Genomic DNA, 15739 nt, shown 5'->3' with positions numbered 1-15739 from the left:
ACAGGCAATAACACTCGGTTGACTAAAAATCTTCTTTGCACAGTGCTGCGAAGGACAAAAAAAAAGAAACGTTTCTTAAAGAAAACTGTCTGTTCAGCATCGTGTAAAAGAAATCCTGGAGCGAGGTGGGGTGGCAAAGCACAAGCGTTTCCTGCTCCTGTCTCCCACAGGGGGCAGCCTCACCTGCGCTCTCACCACAACAGGCAGCTCTGGAGCACGGACATCCTGGGAAAACCCGTGGTGGTGGGAATTTGCTCATAGATTGGCCGGCAAATCTCTCTCCTCTGTTTTGCTGAGGAATTTCGCAGGTAATTTTTTTTCTTTCCTCAAAACCCAGTTCCCTGCCACCCCAGCACCTACACATTCCTCATCTGCAGATCTCCTCTGTCAGACGCTCGCTTCTCCCCTTTGCTGGATTCGATTCCGTTGCTGTGAAACATCTGAAAAGAGCGGAGCAAGAGAAAAGCTGGGCTGTAACCTCAGACTGGCAAGAAGGAAGGGAGAAAAACGGGTTCCCGAAGGGATGCGTTCTCGGTGTCTCACGGTGGGTTAGAAACATTAACCAAGTAACACCTCCAGAAATCCATATCCTGGGTAGAACCTGTAATTATCCATCTGGGTCTCTTCCAGCCGTCTTAACTCAGGTTTGTTTTGGGTTGATCCTAACAGCCAACCGAAAATCTCCGTTAGGATTCTGCAGTAAAGCAAGGAGGAGTTACTACTTTAGGCTGAACAGGCTGCTTTATAATTCAACTTTGACAGCTGCAAAGTTTTACAAACAATTTTACTGATGCCGTGTTTGCATAATACAGTTAGTGTAATTCAACAAAGAACTTTCCGTAAGTAAATCATGATTAACATCATTAGAGCTCGTTTACTGGGATAGATTACACCTGATCACCGTAGTCAAGATTCTTGTAAACAAGAATTCCTTTATCGCTTGTAAACATGTATTTTTGGTACACGGGTATCGCCAACCAAAATAGAAATTGTGTTAGAAGCTCTCATTAGGAAAAAGTAAACAGTCCCCTTTCTAATCAAACTACTGCCTTTTAAAAAGATTGGAATACTGTCAGACACCTCCATGTAAATAGCTTTGAAATAATCACCTTAATTAGCCTTCATTTCCATAATTACTGATCTCAGAGAATAGTTTTTGCAAAGAGGGAAAACAATCAACTGCCTAGAAAAATTATTCACGAAGCACCAGCAGAGTTTGTTGTTTGTTTTTTGTTGTTTTTTTTTAATAAAGGCTAATTAAGCAATTAATGCTCTAATACAAACAATTAGGAATTGATTTCTAGAATTTTGTTTCTACAGAACCCAGTTTCCTCTCCTCCACAGCTATTATTTCCATAGCTTTGGGGGGGGGGGGGGGGGGGGGAAATTACGCCAGTCCAGTCTAAAACGGCCACCTCCGTACAGGAATGCAAAGAGATTTCCAAAAAATCTTTTACAGTTGCAGGTTTTTAATCAAAGTGTATAAAATTTTAGTCTAGAAAAATAAGTATAGATTGTATACAGTTACTGTGCTTGGAGACTGGAGAGGACAGCGCACCACGGGAATGGCACAGGCACACTGGAAAATGCAGACGAGAGAACTCCTTAAAACTCTTGGTGTGGTTTGCGTTTGGGTTGGTGGTTTGTGGGGTTTTTTTTTTCCTTTCTCATACTTTTTAGCCTAAATAGGTGCAAAAAGTATCGTTAGGGTGGGAAGCCTTAGTTGCTGGCGAGGGACTGATGAATAGGCGGCTGGAAGCAGCGCACGTGTTCCACGGGTGTGCTCTCGCCGTCGCCGGACTTCAAATACTTGTCCAAAATGGCAATTATTTCATCATTCAGAATCTGGAACTTGCGAATTCTCTCAACCATTTTCTTCAAAGGCTGCAAACATTAAAAAAAAACAAAAAAAAAAACCGTGGGAATGAGCTTTGGAAATAAAAAGCTTTAGACACTAAAGCAGTAAATGCTGTTACCTCACCTCTCCCAGCAACGTTAGGAATGTTTCCCTTACACGGCTAATCTGGTGAAAATCCAAGGTGCGTTTTTGGGTTTTGACAGTCCTGCTTTTTGTACGAACAAGGGCAACTGACAGCAGCCTTGTCATAGCCTGACTGCACGTATAAGAGATGGAGAGGGGATCTCAGCAGTGCTTATCAATATCTGAAGGGCAGGTGTCAAAAGGATGGGGTCAGGCTCTTCTCAGTGGTGCCCAGCGAGAGGACCAGCGAGGGGCAACGGGCACAAACTGGAACACGGGAAATTCCATCTCACCATGAGGAAAAACTTCTTTACTTTAAGGGTGACAGAGCACTGGAACAGGCTGCCCAGAGGGGTGGTGGAGTCTCATTCTGTGGAGACATTCAAAACCTGCCTGGACACGTTCTGTGCAACCTGCTCTAGGTGGACCTGCTTTGGCAGGGGCGTTGGACTAGATAATCTCTGAAGGTCCTTTCCAACCCCATAACATGCTGTGATTCTGTGAAAGCGTTAAGAAAATCCCAAATATTCAGGAAATCAGAATTCTCACAGACCAGTCTTCGAACTCCAGTACTAATGCCTTCCTTAATCTTCTGTTCCTAAAAACCCTTGTGCCTTCATTTCCAGCATTTTAGCCTAAAAAGCAATTGCTACATCTACACCGCATCCCAGTACAAACAGCTCTGATTTTCTCTTGTCTTTATTACTGCAGTGAAGGCAGAACAGATGTTTTCAACTCACCACATTCTTTATAACCTCGTCTTTGCCATCATGCTTTTGGACTTTCAAGAGGTGGTAGCAGAAATCCAAGACATCAAAGCGCCGCTGCTGTCCCAGAAGCACGATGATCATGCAGCCAGCCCAGTGCAAGCCGTCTCCAAAGCACTGCCTGAAACGGGGAACACACCACATCAAAGCACGTTTCACCTCAATCTTCAGAAAAGTAACCACAATAAATTCTTGGGAATCAGCCCTTATACTAAACTACATATATATCTCACTCTAGAGTATTTTAGACATTAAGCTAGAAAATACTGCAAAATCCCTAGTAAATTAAGTTCTCTTTCCAGAGATGCAAATGGATGCTTAACAAAAAAACAGAAGCCAAAGTAGAGTTCCTCCAAAAAGACAGAGTTCCTCCAAAAATATTTACGCCCCGTCAGACCCCAGCAGGATTACATGTCATTTTCAAAGGAAACGACTCTTTCAAAGCAACCAAGGTGGGAATTCAGCCCCGCTCTGCTCCTTTGGGCTGCAGGCATGAAAGGAGACAAAGCCTATGCTGTTGCCTCCACAACCGCTCAGTGAAAAGCACGTCACAGCTCAACGTTTTATCAAAATAAGGATATTATCAAAACTAACACAACCAAGGACAACAGTTCCTGGTTAACTCACGTTAATCATGTTAACTTCCACGTGCTCATTCTTGCTCTTAATTCAGAGAAGAAAATACTTGTTGGAAATACACGCACCTACGTTCAGTTATTTTCTTTAAGTTCAGTGCCCATAGGGGTCTGACTGCTATTGAAAGAGGCGTGCCAGGGCCTGCTTGTCATGGGGTCATTCGTTACACGCTGGCAATACTTAAAATAGAGGGTTATTTTTGTTAAAGAGACAATAATATCTGTGTTCGTGGACGATGAGCCCCTCCCAGCGACAGCAGCGCTTTCCCTTGTTTTCGCTCTAAGCTCTTGCAGAGGGGGAAACAAACGCCCCCATTCTAGCCCCCACCCCGGCCCCACCAGTGACAGGGAGGACAAGCGATGTCCTGTTGCCAGCAGGTGGAAGCGGGAGCTGGCAGTACGTACTCCACAGTGAACTCGTGCGTTCCCACGGGGATGCAGTAGACGAACTGCATGGCGCTCCAGAGGCGATGGAATTCCACACACTCGTCCACATGCATCACCCCGTTGCTGGGCAGGGGCCCACGCCAGATGGGATCGTCCAGGAAGGAGCGGATCCTCGTCAGGATAACCTCAAACATGGAGAGGCCACAGCAGAGGCGCTCTTTGGTCAGCAAGTCCCCTTCCCTTGCGATTGCTATTTGCTAAGGTGGGGAGAAAGAAAGTGCAAAATCCTGGTAAAAGCCACTTGACTACAAGACTTTATTTTAAAAATAAATAAATAAATAAAACAACACATTTTTCAGTTTCACTTGGTTTATTCCAGGAGAAGTATCTCCTGACTTTAGGTGAGGTCAGAAGCCACTAACCTGGGGTTTAGTTCAGTGGAAAAAACAGAAAAAATCCTAAAAGCCTTTTCAAGCAGACAGGCTTGAAAGTAAGTAATACTAACTGTGGGAACGATACTCCTGGACTAGTCCCAGGAAAGTTTAAAGAATTCTTTGCCTGAATGGAGGCAGAAAGGAAAACCAAAGAGTTCAGCGCTCAGCTGTCAGTACAGGCTGCAGCTCCTGCCTGTGCTCTCCTGCATATCATGGAATCATAGAATGGTTTGGGTTGGAAGGGACCTTGAAGATCATCGAGTTCTAACCCCCTGCCATGGGCAGGGACACCTCCCACTAGAGTAGGTTGCTCAAAGCCCCATCCAGCCTGGTCTTGAACACTTCCAGAGATGGGGCGTCCACAACTGCCCTGGGCCCTCAGCTGCGGCTGCTAGAGGTTGGAAAGCTTCACGGACAGCACAAACAGGCTCAGACAAAACCCAGAGGTGGCAATGCCCATTAGGGCTTGTCCCAGCTTGTGCCATCACATGGAGAGCGCTCTCCTACAGGGCAACAGCACCTGCTGAGCTGCAGCACGTACGATGGTAAAAGCAGCCTGAAGTCTGCCCCAGAGCACCGAGCTCTTTGTTTCTACTATTCATGTCTGGATCACTTGTAAACTGCTAAGGTTAGCGGGGAATTAACGTACCCCTCACACTGAGAGGAAGAAGAACAGAACTGAAGCTGCAAAGGCAGTTCAAGAATGTTCTCTTTGGTCACTGTGTTTCCAGGAAAGCTCAACTCGGCTCATTTTCCAAGAGGTTTTCTAGTCATTTGGCTGAGAGCAATAATTTGTGGTTGTTTTTTTTTAAAAATCATATATATGCATGCACAAGAAAACTGATTGCTTTTGGCGGAATTTGCACTAGGACCTCCCAGGCTGGCCTTTATAATACTGAGAGGGTATCACACAGCAACATATGTGCAAATTAGCACTTTCCCCAAAACGTGTCCATTCCACCCCACTCTCAAATGTTTTAAACCGAGCTTTAACAGCTTTACCAAATCCATGGATCTGAAAAAGAAAATAAGTCCTGTTGTGTGAACAAGGTGGATGCGGAGGTTGAAGTTCTGGCACAGCTGTCAGCACGTGTGAAAAGACAGGCTTCTAGTGCTCAGAAATTTCTTTAATTGCCTCTGATACAAGTGAGAGCAATTACCTGGGGTGTTCCCAGTCTTTCAATGAGAGGAACCAAATGTAGCGGAGCGTATTTTGATTCTAATCTCTTCATTTTAGCATCGAGTCTTTCACCCTCTGAAAGAAGAAAAAAAAAAAAAAAAAAGAGAGCACTGATTCATTGAACTGGTAGCTGCTTTAATTTTATAAATTGAAATTAAGCAAGAAAATTCTTATTTTTACACAATCTTTATTTGGTGCAGTAGAAAACCGGGTAAGTCATTTTCATGGGTCTAAATAGTTAATCTTCAATGTGCTTTCAGAAAAATATGTATTTGTATTTTAAAATGTTGCATTGTACATGCAAACAAAAAGAAACCAAGGATTTGTAGTAGAATACATTTAACTAACTAAATTGAATACCAAACATAAGGCTCTATTATGCTGCTGCTGCTGCTGTATTTGACTCCCACTCAAACTAAGCCAAATAAATTGTCCTTATCATACATAAAATGCTTGATTCTAGAAGGTGGGGTAAAATGAGGGTGAAATTCTGTGTATAACAAGCCTTAAAAAAGCAGTTGGCAGCCTGTCGTCACTGGCAAGTAGGAAATGTTTTCCGACAAATGGGTAAATACTGTTTACAATGGTCTGGTTAGTTTTAGGCAGAGATGCGAGTAGCTACGGTGAGCCTGGAAATATTCTCAAAGATTTTTAGCTGACAGGATTTCTCTGAGCAGAACAAATCAGCTGCTCTGGCAGCGAGAAATGGAAAGGAAAAGAGGCAGAGGAGCAATACAGAAAGAAGCATGAGGGGAAAAAGAAAAGCTCATTTTCTGATGATGAAGGATGAGGAAAGCAGTTACCAGGGGAAGCAATCCTGCAAACATTCCCCACTGAATGCCCAGTTTAGTAAAAAGGCATGTGGAAAGTCTACTGGGACCAGGGACCATTTGTATTTACTTACTCTGCTGACAGACTTCCTCTACCCTGTACCATCAAGCCTACCCCATTTAATCAACAATCATATAAGCTGAACAGCACCTTCGGAAAAGCCTCGCACCACATCCAGGCAGAGGGGCAATACTGCCCTGGGTATCCGTCCCACTTCTCCCTGGCACGGTATTCCTCCTCTTCCTCTTGTAATTTGCACTGAGCCTCACCAAGAAGGCAGGCAAACAGTCCTGAATCTGTTACCTCTGTCCCATAATTAACAGCAGTGTTGTGAAGGACGAGTGGGAATGGTCACCAAAACCACAGCAGCAGGCAAGACAAGTGGAAAGCATTACCCAAGGAAGGTGTTTTCACTTAGCCGATACCTTTGACGTGAACTCTGGGCAGGATATTTTGGAACGGCGCCGCATGCAACAGGTCACACACCTCCTCCAGGGACTGGAAGGAAAAGGAAATGAGAAGCATTTAGGACCAAAGAATCCCCAAACCACTCCAGATCCCCAAAATGAGCTTCCAAAAGCACGCCGTCGTAGAAACACCAGAGGGCAGCCAGTCTCTGTTGCTGGAGCCACTCCAAGCCCTTGCTCTCCTCATGGGATCGCCCCCAAAGACGATTTAATCTTACCAGGTTCTCTTAGCTTCCCAAATAAACCCCAGCAGCTCTCCTCCCACCCTCAGCTGGCAGTTTGTAAAGGACAGGGTATTTATTAAAAAGACTAATGCAGAATGAGTAATTTTCGTGTGAAAGCGGCAGACGGCTCCTGCGCAGACAAACAGAGGGGTGAAGAAGATGACTCACTGCTTGGTTATTTTTACCAAAGCTATTCTATTCCCACAATCCGTTACCGTGGTGGGAGCATCTTCCCGCCGGGTGGGCTGAGACATACGACAGCAGCAGTGAACCACCTCTTGGGAAGTATTTTACATCTTTAAGGACAAGAGGAGGAGACATGTCTCTTGGTTCTTGGCCGCCGTATGTGCAAAGAAAACACAGAGATGACCAGAAGCAGATGCATGACTTTTCTATGCCCCGCTCCTCATTTTTGGAGCAGAGGCCCTGCTTGTTTGTAATCCCTCAGCGCAAGTATTAGAGGAGATGTTCCCCAGTCATACCCTCAGCAAGGCCAAGGCACTGGGGCTTGTTGTGCCCTTCCTAGGTCTAATTCCTTGATGGCAATACCACAAAAATGCATGTGGTAGGCAGTCAAGATTAACAAGACCCACTGACTAGTAGAGACACACTACAGACATATATTTTGCACTGGGGTAAAGTCTAGTTAAGTTATGATGACGAACACAATAGAAAAATACTGAAGCACCTGACAGGACACTGGAGCATCATCGAGGGCAAAAACAAGAGGAGAGGCAGTGAGCAGGGGACTATTATTAGAAAGTCACCAAAGCGGCTTCCCAAAGAAGGTACCTCCAGCACTGGTGTCATTTTGGTACACTCTCAACCAATCCTCCCAGGAAGCAGTGAGGACACTTCACCTGCCTGGCTTTTCACCAGGTACCCTGTTAGCCTGAATCCAAAGTAATCAGGTTTTGTTTCAGCTGTTCCATTACTGAATTACAGGTTCGCTGCTTGTCACCTGCCCTTCCAATTACTCTCCACCACTAGGGAGGGATCCTCTAACACGATGAACAGGATTCTGAGGAACAGCATGTCTTCATTACCTTATCTAACATCAACAGCTTTAATACACCCTAGAGAAGGATTCTTACGTGAGGATTTATTTTTGTGCAGCAGCAGGCCCCCAGCCAGCTTCCTGAGGAAATAGTGTAGTGAGTACAAGGGGTTATGTTTTTAAAACGAAAGAAGGGAGATTTAAATTAGATATCAGGAAGAAATTCTTTACTGTGAGGGTCGTGAGACACTGGAAAAGGTTGTCCAGAGAAGTTGTGGATGCCCCATCCCTGGAAGTGTTCAAGGCCAGGCTGGATGGGGCTTTGAGCAACCTGGTCTAGTGGGAGGTGTCCCTGCCCATGGCAGGGGGGTTGGAACTCGATGATCTTTAAGGTCCCTTCCAACCCAGACCATTCTATGATTCTATGAAAGGACGTAGCTGTTTCGCAGTCAGCAAAGATCTTTACATGAGGGGCAGCCAGCCTCAGTGGCAGTGTGTGCTCGCACAGTGTGGGCAGGGTGCCCCGTACACACAGGCAGGGGAGAGAGTCCCCACCCAAGTCACGAAGGGGCAACCCAGATAAAGAAAGGGAAGACTGCACACTTGTTGCTTTTCTGGTCCATAAGCAGTGCCCACCTTCCCCTCTGTAAGCACCCAAAAGCATGAAGACAAAGAAATTACACGTCTGGCTGTTTTGTTTGAACAGCAAGTAGTAATAACGTGGAAGAAGAGTGGGAAAAGAAAACGAGGTAAGGATAAAGAGGAATTGTACCACTGTGCCCTCAAGCAGCAGGCAGCTTTGCATGCTGTAAGGTACAGGCTAGGCATATAGGAAGCAGCCGAAAGACTGCATGTTTCACAGCTTCATTCAAGCTAAGACAGATTAATTAGTGTCTGGCAGAGCGGGCGCCACTGTCAGCCATCCAAGCAGCAAGAAGGATGTCCAAAAAGTCCACGTTAACTTTGCAATGTCTCAGACGACACCAGGAATGACAAGCAGGAAAGGAAAATAAGAGTACCAGACGCCCAACTCATTGACATCAAGAGAGCAGCCACCCTGTGACTGACTGCACAAATAATGTATTTGATCATAATTTATGATCAAGGTCGTAATATTTGATCCTCAGGGACTGCACACAAGGCAATGTCTCTCAGCCAGGAAAGTCAGGCATCCCCGCTATCTTGCAGATATACAAGCCCCTGCATGACTGTAAGAGATCAGAGCAGGAAACTGTTTCTACCCATCTGCCCATCAGCGACAGCAAACTTGCAGATTTCAACCTTGTCATTTGTGACGTCAGTAACAAAAATTAGAGAGCACATTTTGAGAGACAGATGGATTTTAAACTAGCACAGCAGGCACCTACCAGACTCTGTTCAATGAGGAGGCAAAACAGGACGGCATTTCCCACTTCCCGCAAATTCTGGAAGCAGACAGTCTTCAGTTCTGCGTATTCAACGATGTCCTTCAACTGATGGTGAAAAAACTCCAAGATCCCTGAAATCCAAAGAGAACAAAAAAAATTAAATCTCGGGAGCCAGAATGAAATCTAGCGATGATCACACAGGCACACCTGCTACCTTGGGAAAGCAGACACAAGACTCTGGTCATGTGGATAAGAGTCATACAGATCAGAACTCATTTTTATTTCTGCCTCAAAAGCACACCGATTTTCTAACCAGTTTGCCTATTCAAAGGTTGCACTGAACGTGCACTGTATCAGAGAACAACTAACCGAGGGTGCAGGTTTAGAGTTCTCTCTCCATGTATCAGCACACAAGATTTATCATCTCCGGACGTGCAGTCCAGAGGAAACTGAAAGGAGCAGTGTTTAAGTACATTAAAAATCAGAGGTTATGAAGTGTTAAGCCATTGAGCGTGCTGACCTTTTTTACTGGATAAATCATGCACAATGTTTCGCCTGGCTTCTCGCTGCTGGAAAAGGGAGCCAGTGTAAGAGGTAAGAAAAAAATTTCCAGGAGCAGGAAGATAGACTAGGGCTCTCGTCTGCTATCAGTCCTGTTCCAGCCTCTGTCCCCCAACCTGCTACACCACCCCCAACATGTTCAATTCGCAGCTGATATTTTCCAGGATGACAGAGCCAGCAAGGAGCAGAGCGCTAAACATACAGAGAATGGGTGCTGTCAGGCTATGACTCTGACAGTGCCACAGACAGCCAGAGGTTATCTGTCACCTCACAAAACAATTAAACACAGAAATCACAAGTCACACTCTGCTGGCAAGGGTACATCAGACAAGTGCAGTCAGAACACTGTTTCTGTCAAAGTTTTGCCAAAAACTGTTAAAAAACAGCTAAAATTATGACTTTCAAACCACGTAATTTACATAAACATATGTCTTTCCCACCAAACCTCTCCCAAACAACGGTGATGCATAACATGCTGGTGGATTTCCAGCTCCTTCCCCCCCAGCTCCAGAAAGGTTGTGTAGTCCCTTGGTTAGAGACAAGCCCAGGAAACCCAGGGCTCAGGAGCTTCTGCGGGGACCCTAGCTGGTCAGCACCGTGGAGTTTAAAGTGATGTGAAGGATGAGAGAGGAAGGGTAGAGAATTGTAGTAGGTCAGACAGCTCTCTAGTTTTTTTACAAGTTAATTTTTATTAGCATTTTTTTCATCTGTCTGCACAAGCCTGGCCCTTTTAAAAAGCCACCAAAAACCTTGACTGATGACAGAAGAAAATACACTGTGAAAAGCTTTCAAATTGCATGCTGCATACAGCAATTAATTTCCATTACACTGAATTAAGTCAGACAGTTAAACCTCCACCCAATCACATCTAAATCCATTAAAAGGAGACAAGGAAAGAGAGCACAGATGCCACCCACCACCTTCCCATGTGCTCCTTGGGCGCAGCTGACCAACACTTTCCATGCAGGAGATTAGACTTCAGTATTTACCCAGCAAGAGGGGAGCACGCAAACATAAAATACAGCCCGGAGCGTATCTATGCCAAGGAAATCCCTCAAATTTAGCAGAGGAACTTGAAAACGTAGAGTGAAGGAAGGGCTTTACAACTAACCCACACACTTCTACAGAAAGCCTCATGTCATTAAAATTAGTAACATGAAACATCAACAAAGTGCATGGCGAGGGGATGCAGGGCCGGCTCTGCCACATCTCAAAGAACTGTTTGTCAATAGAAAATTTGCAGTAAATGACTGTTCCCACACACGTTCAGTGGAGATAAATTTCAGACCTAGCTTGAGTAGTTTAGTGACTCAATAGAAAAGCAGCACTGAAAAACTAATGGAGACAGGTCAGATGTAATGAGTGCCTGCAGAGGTTGATTTATACAAAGGAAAATGCATTCAAATCCAGCTAAAAAGCAAAGAAGTCATGCCAGCACATCACCAACTTTCCCCTTCCCATAACACAGGGACAACGTAATGAAAAAGCTCTGCAAAAGACTGTCCGTGTCCGTTCAATGCTGTGGTATAAAGGCCAGTTGCGATTCCCAGGTGGTTGAGCAGCACCGAGCACTTGCCTTTGCTGCTTAAACACACCTGCCCACCATGGCAATGAGATGCTGCAGGGCTGAATATTGGGATGCCTATTTTAAAGATGGGGTTGAAAAGGAACATTGGTATGGCAGAAAAATTTTCACAAAAAATTTTTGATGCTAGGAAAAAAAAAATGCAGAATGAGGGAACGGAAGAAAGCTTTACCACATGTCTACGGCGTTTTTTAGTTACACACCCTAGTATTTCCTTTGTGGTTTTCTCTGTCAATGGAAGGGATTCCGCATCTAGCAAGAAAGGTCTTCTAAGGATCAACTGCCAGAAGCCAAGTCAAATAGTTTCCTCATATCAGGACTGGATTCTGGAAGCAAAAGTCCATGGCGTTATCCTGGACTTAGGTCTGTGCCATAGAGGAAATCAAACTAGAATATCTACCAATGTTTTTGGTCTTAGTACCCATGGCATGCACAGCGATTGATGGTGAACCACCAAAAGGGCTGGAAGATGCCCTGATACACAGTGAGTAACCATAGACTTCACATAGTTACCATGGTGAGAAAGCACTATCTGAGCAAGTAGGATACTGGCTCCAAGGATAGACACGGGCATGTTCTTCCCTTTATCTTGTATGGTGAGTTGAGAGCAATTTGGTGAGAAATAGAAGCTGAGCAGAGCAGCAATGACGATTCTGCTACGACAACATGGAAACGACCATTGGACATGAAGGAGATGAAAAGGAGGGAGGCCTGTCACACTCTCTCAATCCCCTGCCCAGCCTGCGGATTTTGTGGGGAATTTCAGAAAAGAGATTGATCAGGAAAAACAATGAGAAAATTTTACCAATGTTATACGGGCCCCTCTGAAGTGAAATCCTGAGAATAACCCAAGTTGCCTACAGCAAATATAAAAAAATTGCATACTGTTTTTTACACTCACTCCAGGTGATGGAGTTCCTATCAAAGTCCTTAATAATGATCCTTCTTTCTTCACCAAAAGCCCTAGTCTACATACACAGATATATAAATACACACACCCATACATATGCATTCATGAATGAACTGTGTCATTATTTTGAAGATCTGACACCCAGTATTTAGCATGCAGTTGTTCCAAATGCTGCTATCAATGGTGCACTGCTTCCCCTTAGAGGGCCTGATTGATGAAGGGCAACGAAGCTGGTGAGGGGTCTAGAGCACAAGTCCTATGAGGAGCGGCTGAGAGAACTGGAGCTGTTTAGCCTGGAGAAAAGGAGGCTGAGGGGAGACCTTACCGCTCTCTGCAACTACCTGAAAGGAGGTTGTAGAGAGGTGGGGATCGGTCTCTTCTCCCAAGTAACAGGTGACAGGATGAGAGGAAACAGCCTCAAGTTGTGCCAGGGAAGGTTTAGATTGGATATTAGGAAAAATTTCTTCACTGAAAGGGTTATCAAGCATTGGAACAGGCTGCCCAGGGAAGTGGTTGAATCACCATCCCTGGAGGTATTTAAAAGACGTGTAAATGTAGCACTTAGGGACATGGTTTAGTAGTAACCTGGCAGTGCTAGGTTAGCGGTTGGACTTAATGATCTTAAAGGTCTCCTCCAACCATTAACAATTCTATGACTCTATGATTTACTAGCGAAACAGACAAAAGTTTACAGAGCTACACAGGCTATTTTTGATAGAAAAGAACTGACACTGAAAGCACGATCTGCTTCCCAGTGGAGTCCTGTGGCAGAAATACATCTTCATGTTTTCATTAATGTTTGAGGCATTAATGCAAAGGCATTCCCAATTACATCTCCGTATGCTGGACAGTACACAGAACTGTATTTTTATGAAAGACTATGCATGCATACTGAAGCCCTGGAAAAAGAATAAATGTCTTAGGAAAGTTAATTTCACTTAACCGTATGCAAGCTTCCTCTTTCTCCTGATTTCACTTGTAGGTGCAATTTCTAAGTTACTGAATTAGTATATATATGTAGCATTTTGCAAGGCAAATGAGTCAAGGTTTTTTGCTCCTTCTCTCTAAGAAACCAAGTTTAATTAAATCCCTCTATTATTGCAGATGGGATGACATTAGGTGTCATAATAATTGATTTTATAATCCTAGTTTCTGATTTACACAGATCTCAACAGAAGCAAAGGCTGTTGATACAAAATAGATCCAGTAAAGTATAGAAGATTACTTAGTAAAGGATTAGGTTCCATCTCTGCTTCCAAAATCCTATCTCAACAGACTCAAACAGCAGATGCCAAGTTTCAGCTGTGCAGTCTGTACACTAATTAATTTAGGAAGTCGGAACAAATCAACACATGCAACGCAAAGCTGCTTGCGCTTCTTCACTTTGGTTACCTTTTCTATAAAATGATCTCAATTCACACCTACAGACTCAAATCAAACATGTTCCAGAGCTTGTAACAATTTTAGCACCTAAAAGATTAGGACAAAAATTGGCTATTAATTCCAAAACTGAATTGCTGACTAACGACAGAGTAGGTCTTGAATATAATTCTTGGTCTAGTTGTGCTATTTTCTGCAGAGTACTGATTTGACTATTGTCAAGTAAAATCTAAAATCTAATCTGCAAGAGCAAAACAATTCCCAAGAAGCTGGGTGCTATAGTGACCTTTAGTTTATATTCACTTTCAAACAGACCTTCAAATGCTAGTTACAAATACTTCTTTGGCTCACAAAAGAAATCATTAACTCTGCGTATCAGCAGTCATGTCACTCCTTTCAACCGAAATGTTCGTAAGGCATAAGCATATACATGTGTCTGGGAATTATGATCATGGAGCCTGTGCACTGTGTTTATTTTTCTATAAATCAATATCCTATTGTTCTGCATATCTCATCAGTCCTTACTGTCCTTTCACAATCGTCTAGGTCATTGGGGTTGTCCCCAAATTTTTTCAAATACTCTGTGATTCCCTCCCAAATCTTTCTCCAATGGACAGGTTCCAGAAAAACCTATGAATAGGTTACTTTCATAATATTCTTCCCTACCAAGACTCAAGCCATCACATTCCCACCAAGAAATTAACTTATTCTCCTACTCATCCAAATTTGATCAAAAACCTGGGATAATGGGAAGCATTTTGAGCCCTTCTACTGTGCCCCAGGCGATGCTTCCCCAGTAGCCACTACTGCCCTCCACCATGCCTCCCGGCCCAGGCCAGCTCTAGTTTCTATTAGACCATGACCCGAAATATTCCAGAAAATGGAGGGGTGGAAGACTGTTTTTTGTCAGGTTGCTGTGCTGAAGCAGCTCAGCGGGTGTTGCCAGTAGCACAATCATCCCAGGGGGAGACAAGAACACAGCAGCCGTCAGCGTGGGGTGCTGGGAGGCTCCCCCAAACTGCCGTGTGAACACATGGGATTTCAAGAGATCATGGCCTGGTGTTATGGGTATTTTGCCCTGCACCACCTTTGAGTGTTTTGGTTCTTTGATTTTTTATTTTTTTTTAAAGAAGAAATGTGGAAATGTTATTCTCAGGAAAAAAATACACAATTAGGCTACCTTCTAACCAAGTTTATATCTTGCTAAGCCCTTGGAATATTTAAAAAAAACATTCTTTTGGAGGGGTCATATACCAGTTACAAAAATCTAAGCCTCGTCTCACAGCAGAGCTGACAAATTACTTTCCTCATCATGTCCAGTGACATTTGAGAGTGGCAGGACATGAAATACTCATTTTTCAAAAGCAGGAATGCCATATTCAAATACTAGAAAAATGAGAGAAGATAATGTTGCCTCCAAGAAGAAATTTCAAGTTTAAACTCTTATAGGCCAATATTCCTTTAAGAGCTTCAGTGACTTTAAAAGGTCCCTTTAAAAATCCTTATGCTTAATGTATTTTTAGACAAATATTTTTATGACTACAAGATGAGCAAGTTCCCCACTGCTTTAGACTGTTCCTATGGAAACAAACCCATTGGCGAACAGGAGTCCTGAACAACTCTGATGACACTGTCTGTACCCTGCTCCTCTTAGCAGGAATAAATCACTGGTTAGAAATCCACAAGTCTAGAGGGCTGATTAGCTAGGGCTCAAGTAATTGCAATCAACAGAGCCCAGAGAAAGCTCTCCAAATGAAAAGTTTGAAGTACACGAAATAGCTAGAGACTTACTTACTGAGCATACTTAAATCGCTTTGCACATGGAGAATGGACTCAGGAGATTAATTCTGAATTGGTAAATGCATGTTACATCAAGACAGGTGAGAGTCTACATATTTAATCTGTAGATCAGAATCCCAGTTTTGGTCTGTATGTGTAGGCAGTGCCAGTTATAAAGAAATGATTAAATGATTTGTTATGGAAGAACAAAAGCAGCCTACAGACATGCTCCGTAACGCTCATGCTTACTACTA

General features: G+C 43.8%; 1 protein-coding gene across 4 annotated transcripts in view; it reads right to left on the bottom strand.

The window, feature by feature from the left end:
* Positions 1 to 767: 767 nt before the first annotated feature.
* The window catches only part of CYFIP1 (cytoplasmic FMR1 interacting protein 1), an 86661-nt gene continuing 71689 nt past the window's right edge, over positions 768 to 15739 (bottom strand). For all 4 annotated transcript variants that reach the window (XM_074159553.1, XM_074159579.1, XM_074159562.1 and 1 more), the window contains 6 exons: positions 9271 to 9401; positions 6641 to 6713; positions 5365 to 5459; positions 3789 to 4027; positions 2722 to 2869; positions 768 to 1884 (listed from right to left, as the gene is read on the bottom strand). In XM_074159553.1, coding sequence (XP_074015654.1) covers positions 1720 to 1884; positions 2722 to 2869; positions 3789 to 4027; positions 5365 to 5459; positions 6641 to 6713; positions 9271 to 9401 — 851 coding nt within the window. In that variant the 3' untranslated portion in view covers positions 768 to 1719. The remainder of the gene's footprint in view (positions 1885 to 2721; positions 2870 to 3788; positions 4028 to 5364; positions 5460 to 6640; positions 6714 to 9270; positions 9402 to 15739) is intronic.

This window comes from Numenius arquata, chromosome 1, assembly GCF_964106895.1.
Source record: "Numenius arquata chromosome 1, bNumArq3.hap1.1, whole genome shotgun sequence".
Lineage (NCBI taxonomy): Eukaryota > Metazoa > Chordata > Aves > Charadriiformes > Scolopacidae > Numenius > Numenius arquata.
This window is presented reverse-complemented; position numbering and strand designations above follow the sequence as displayed.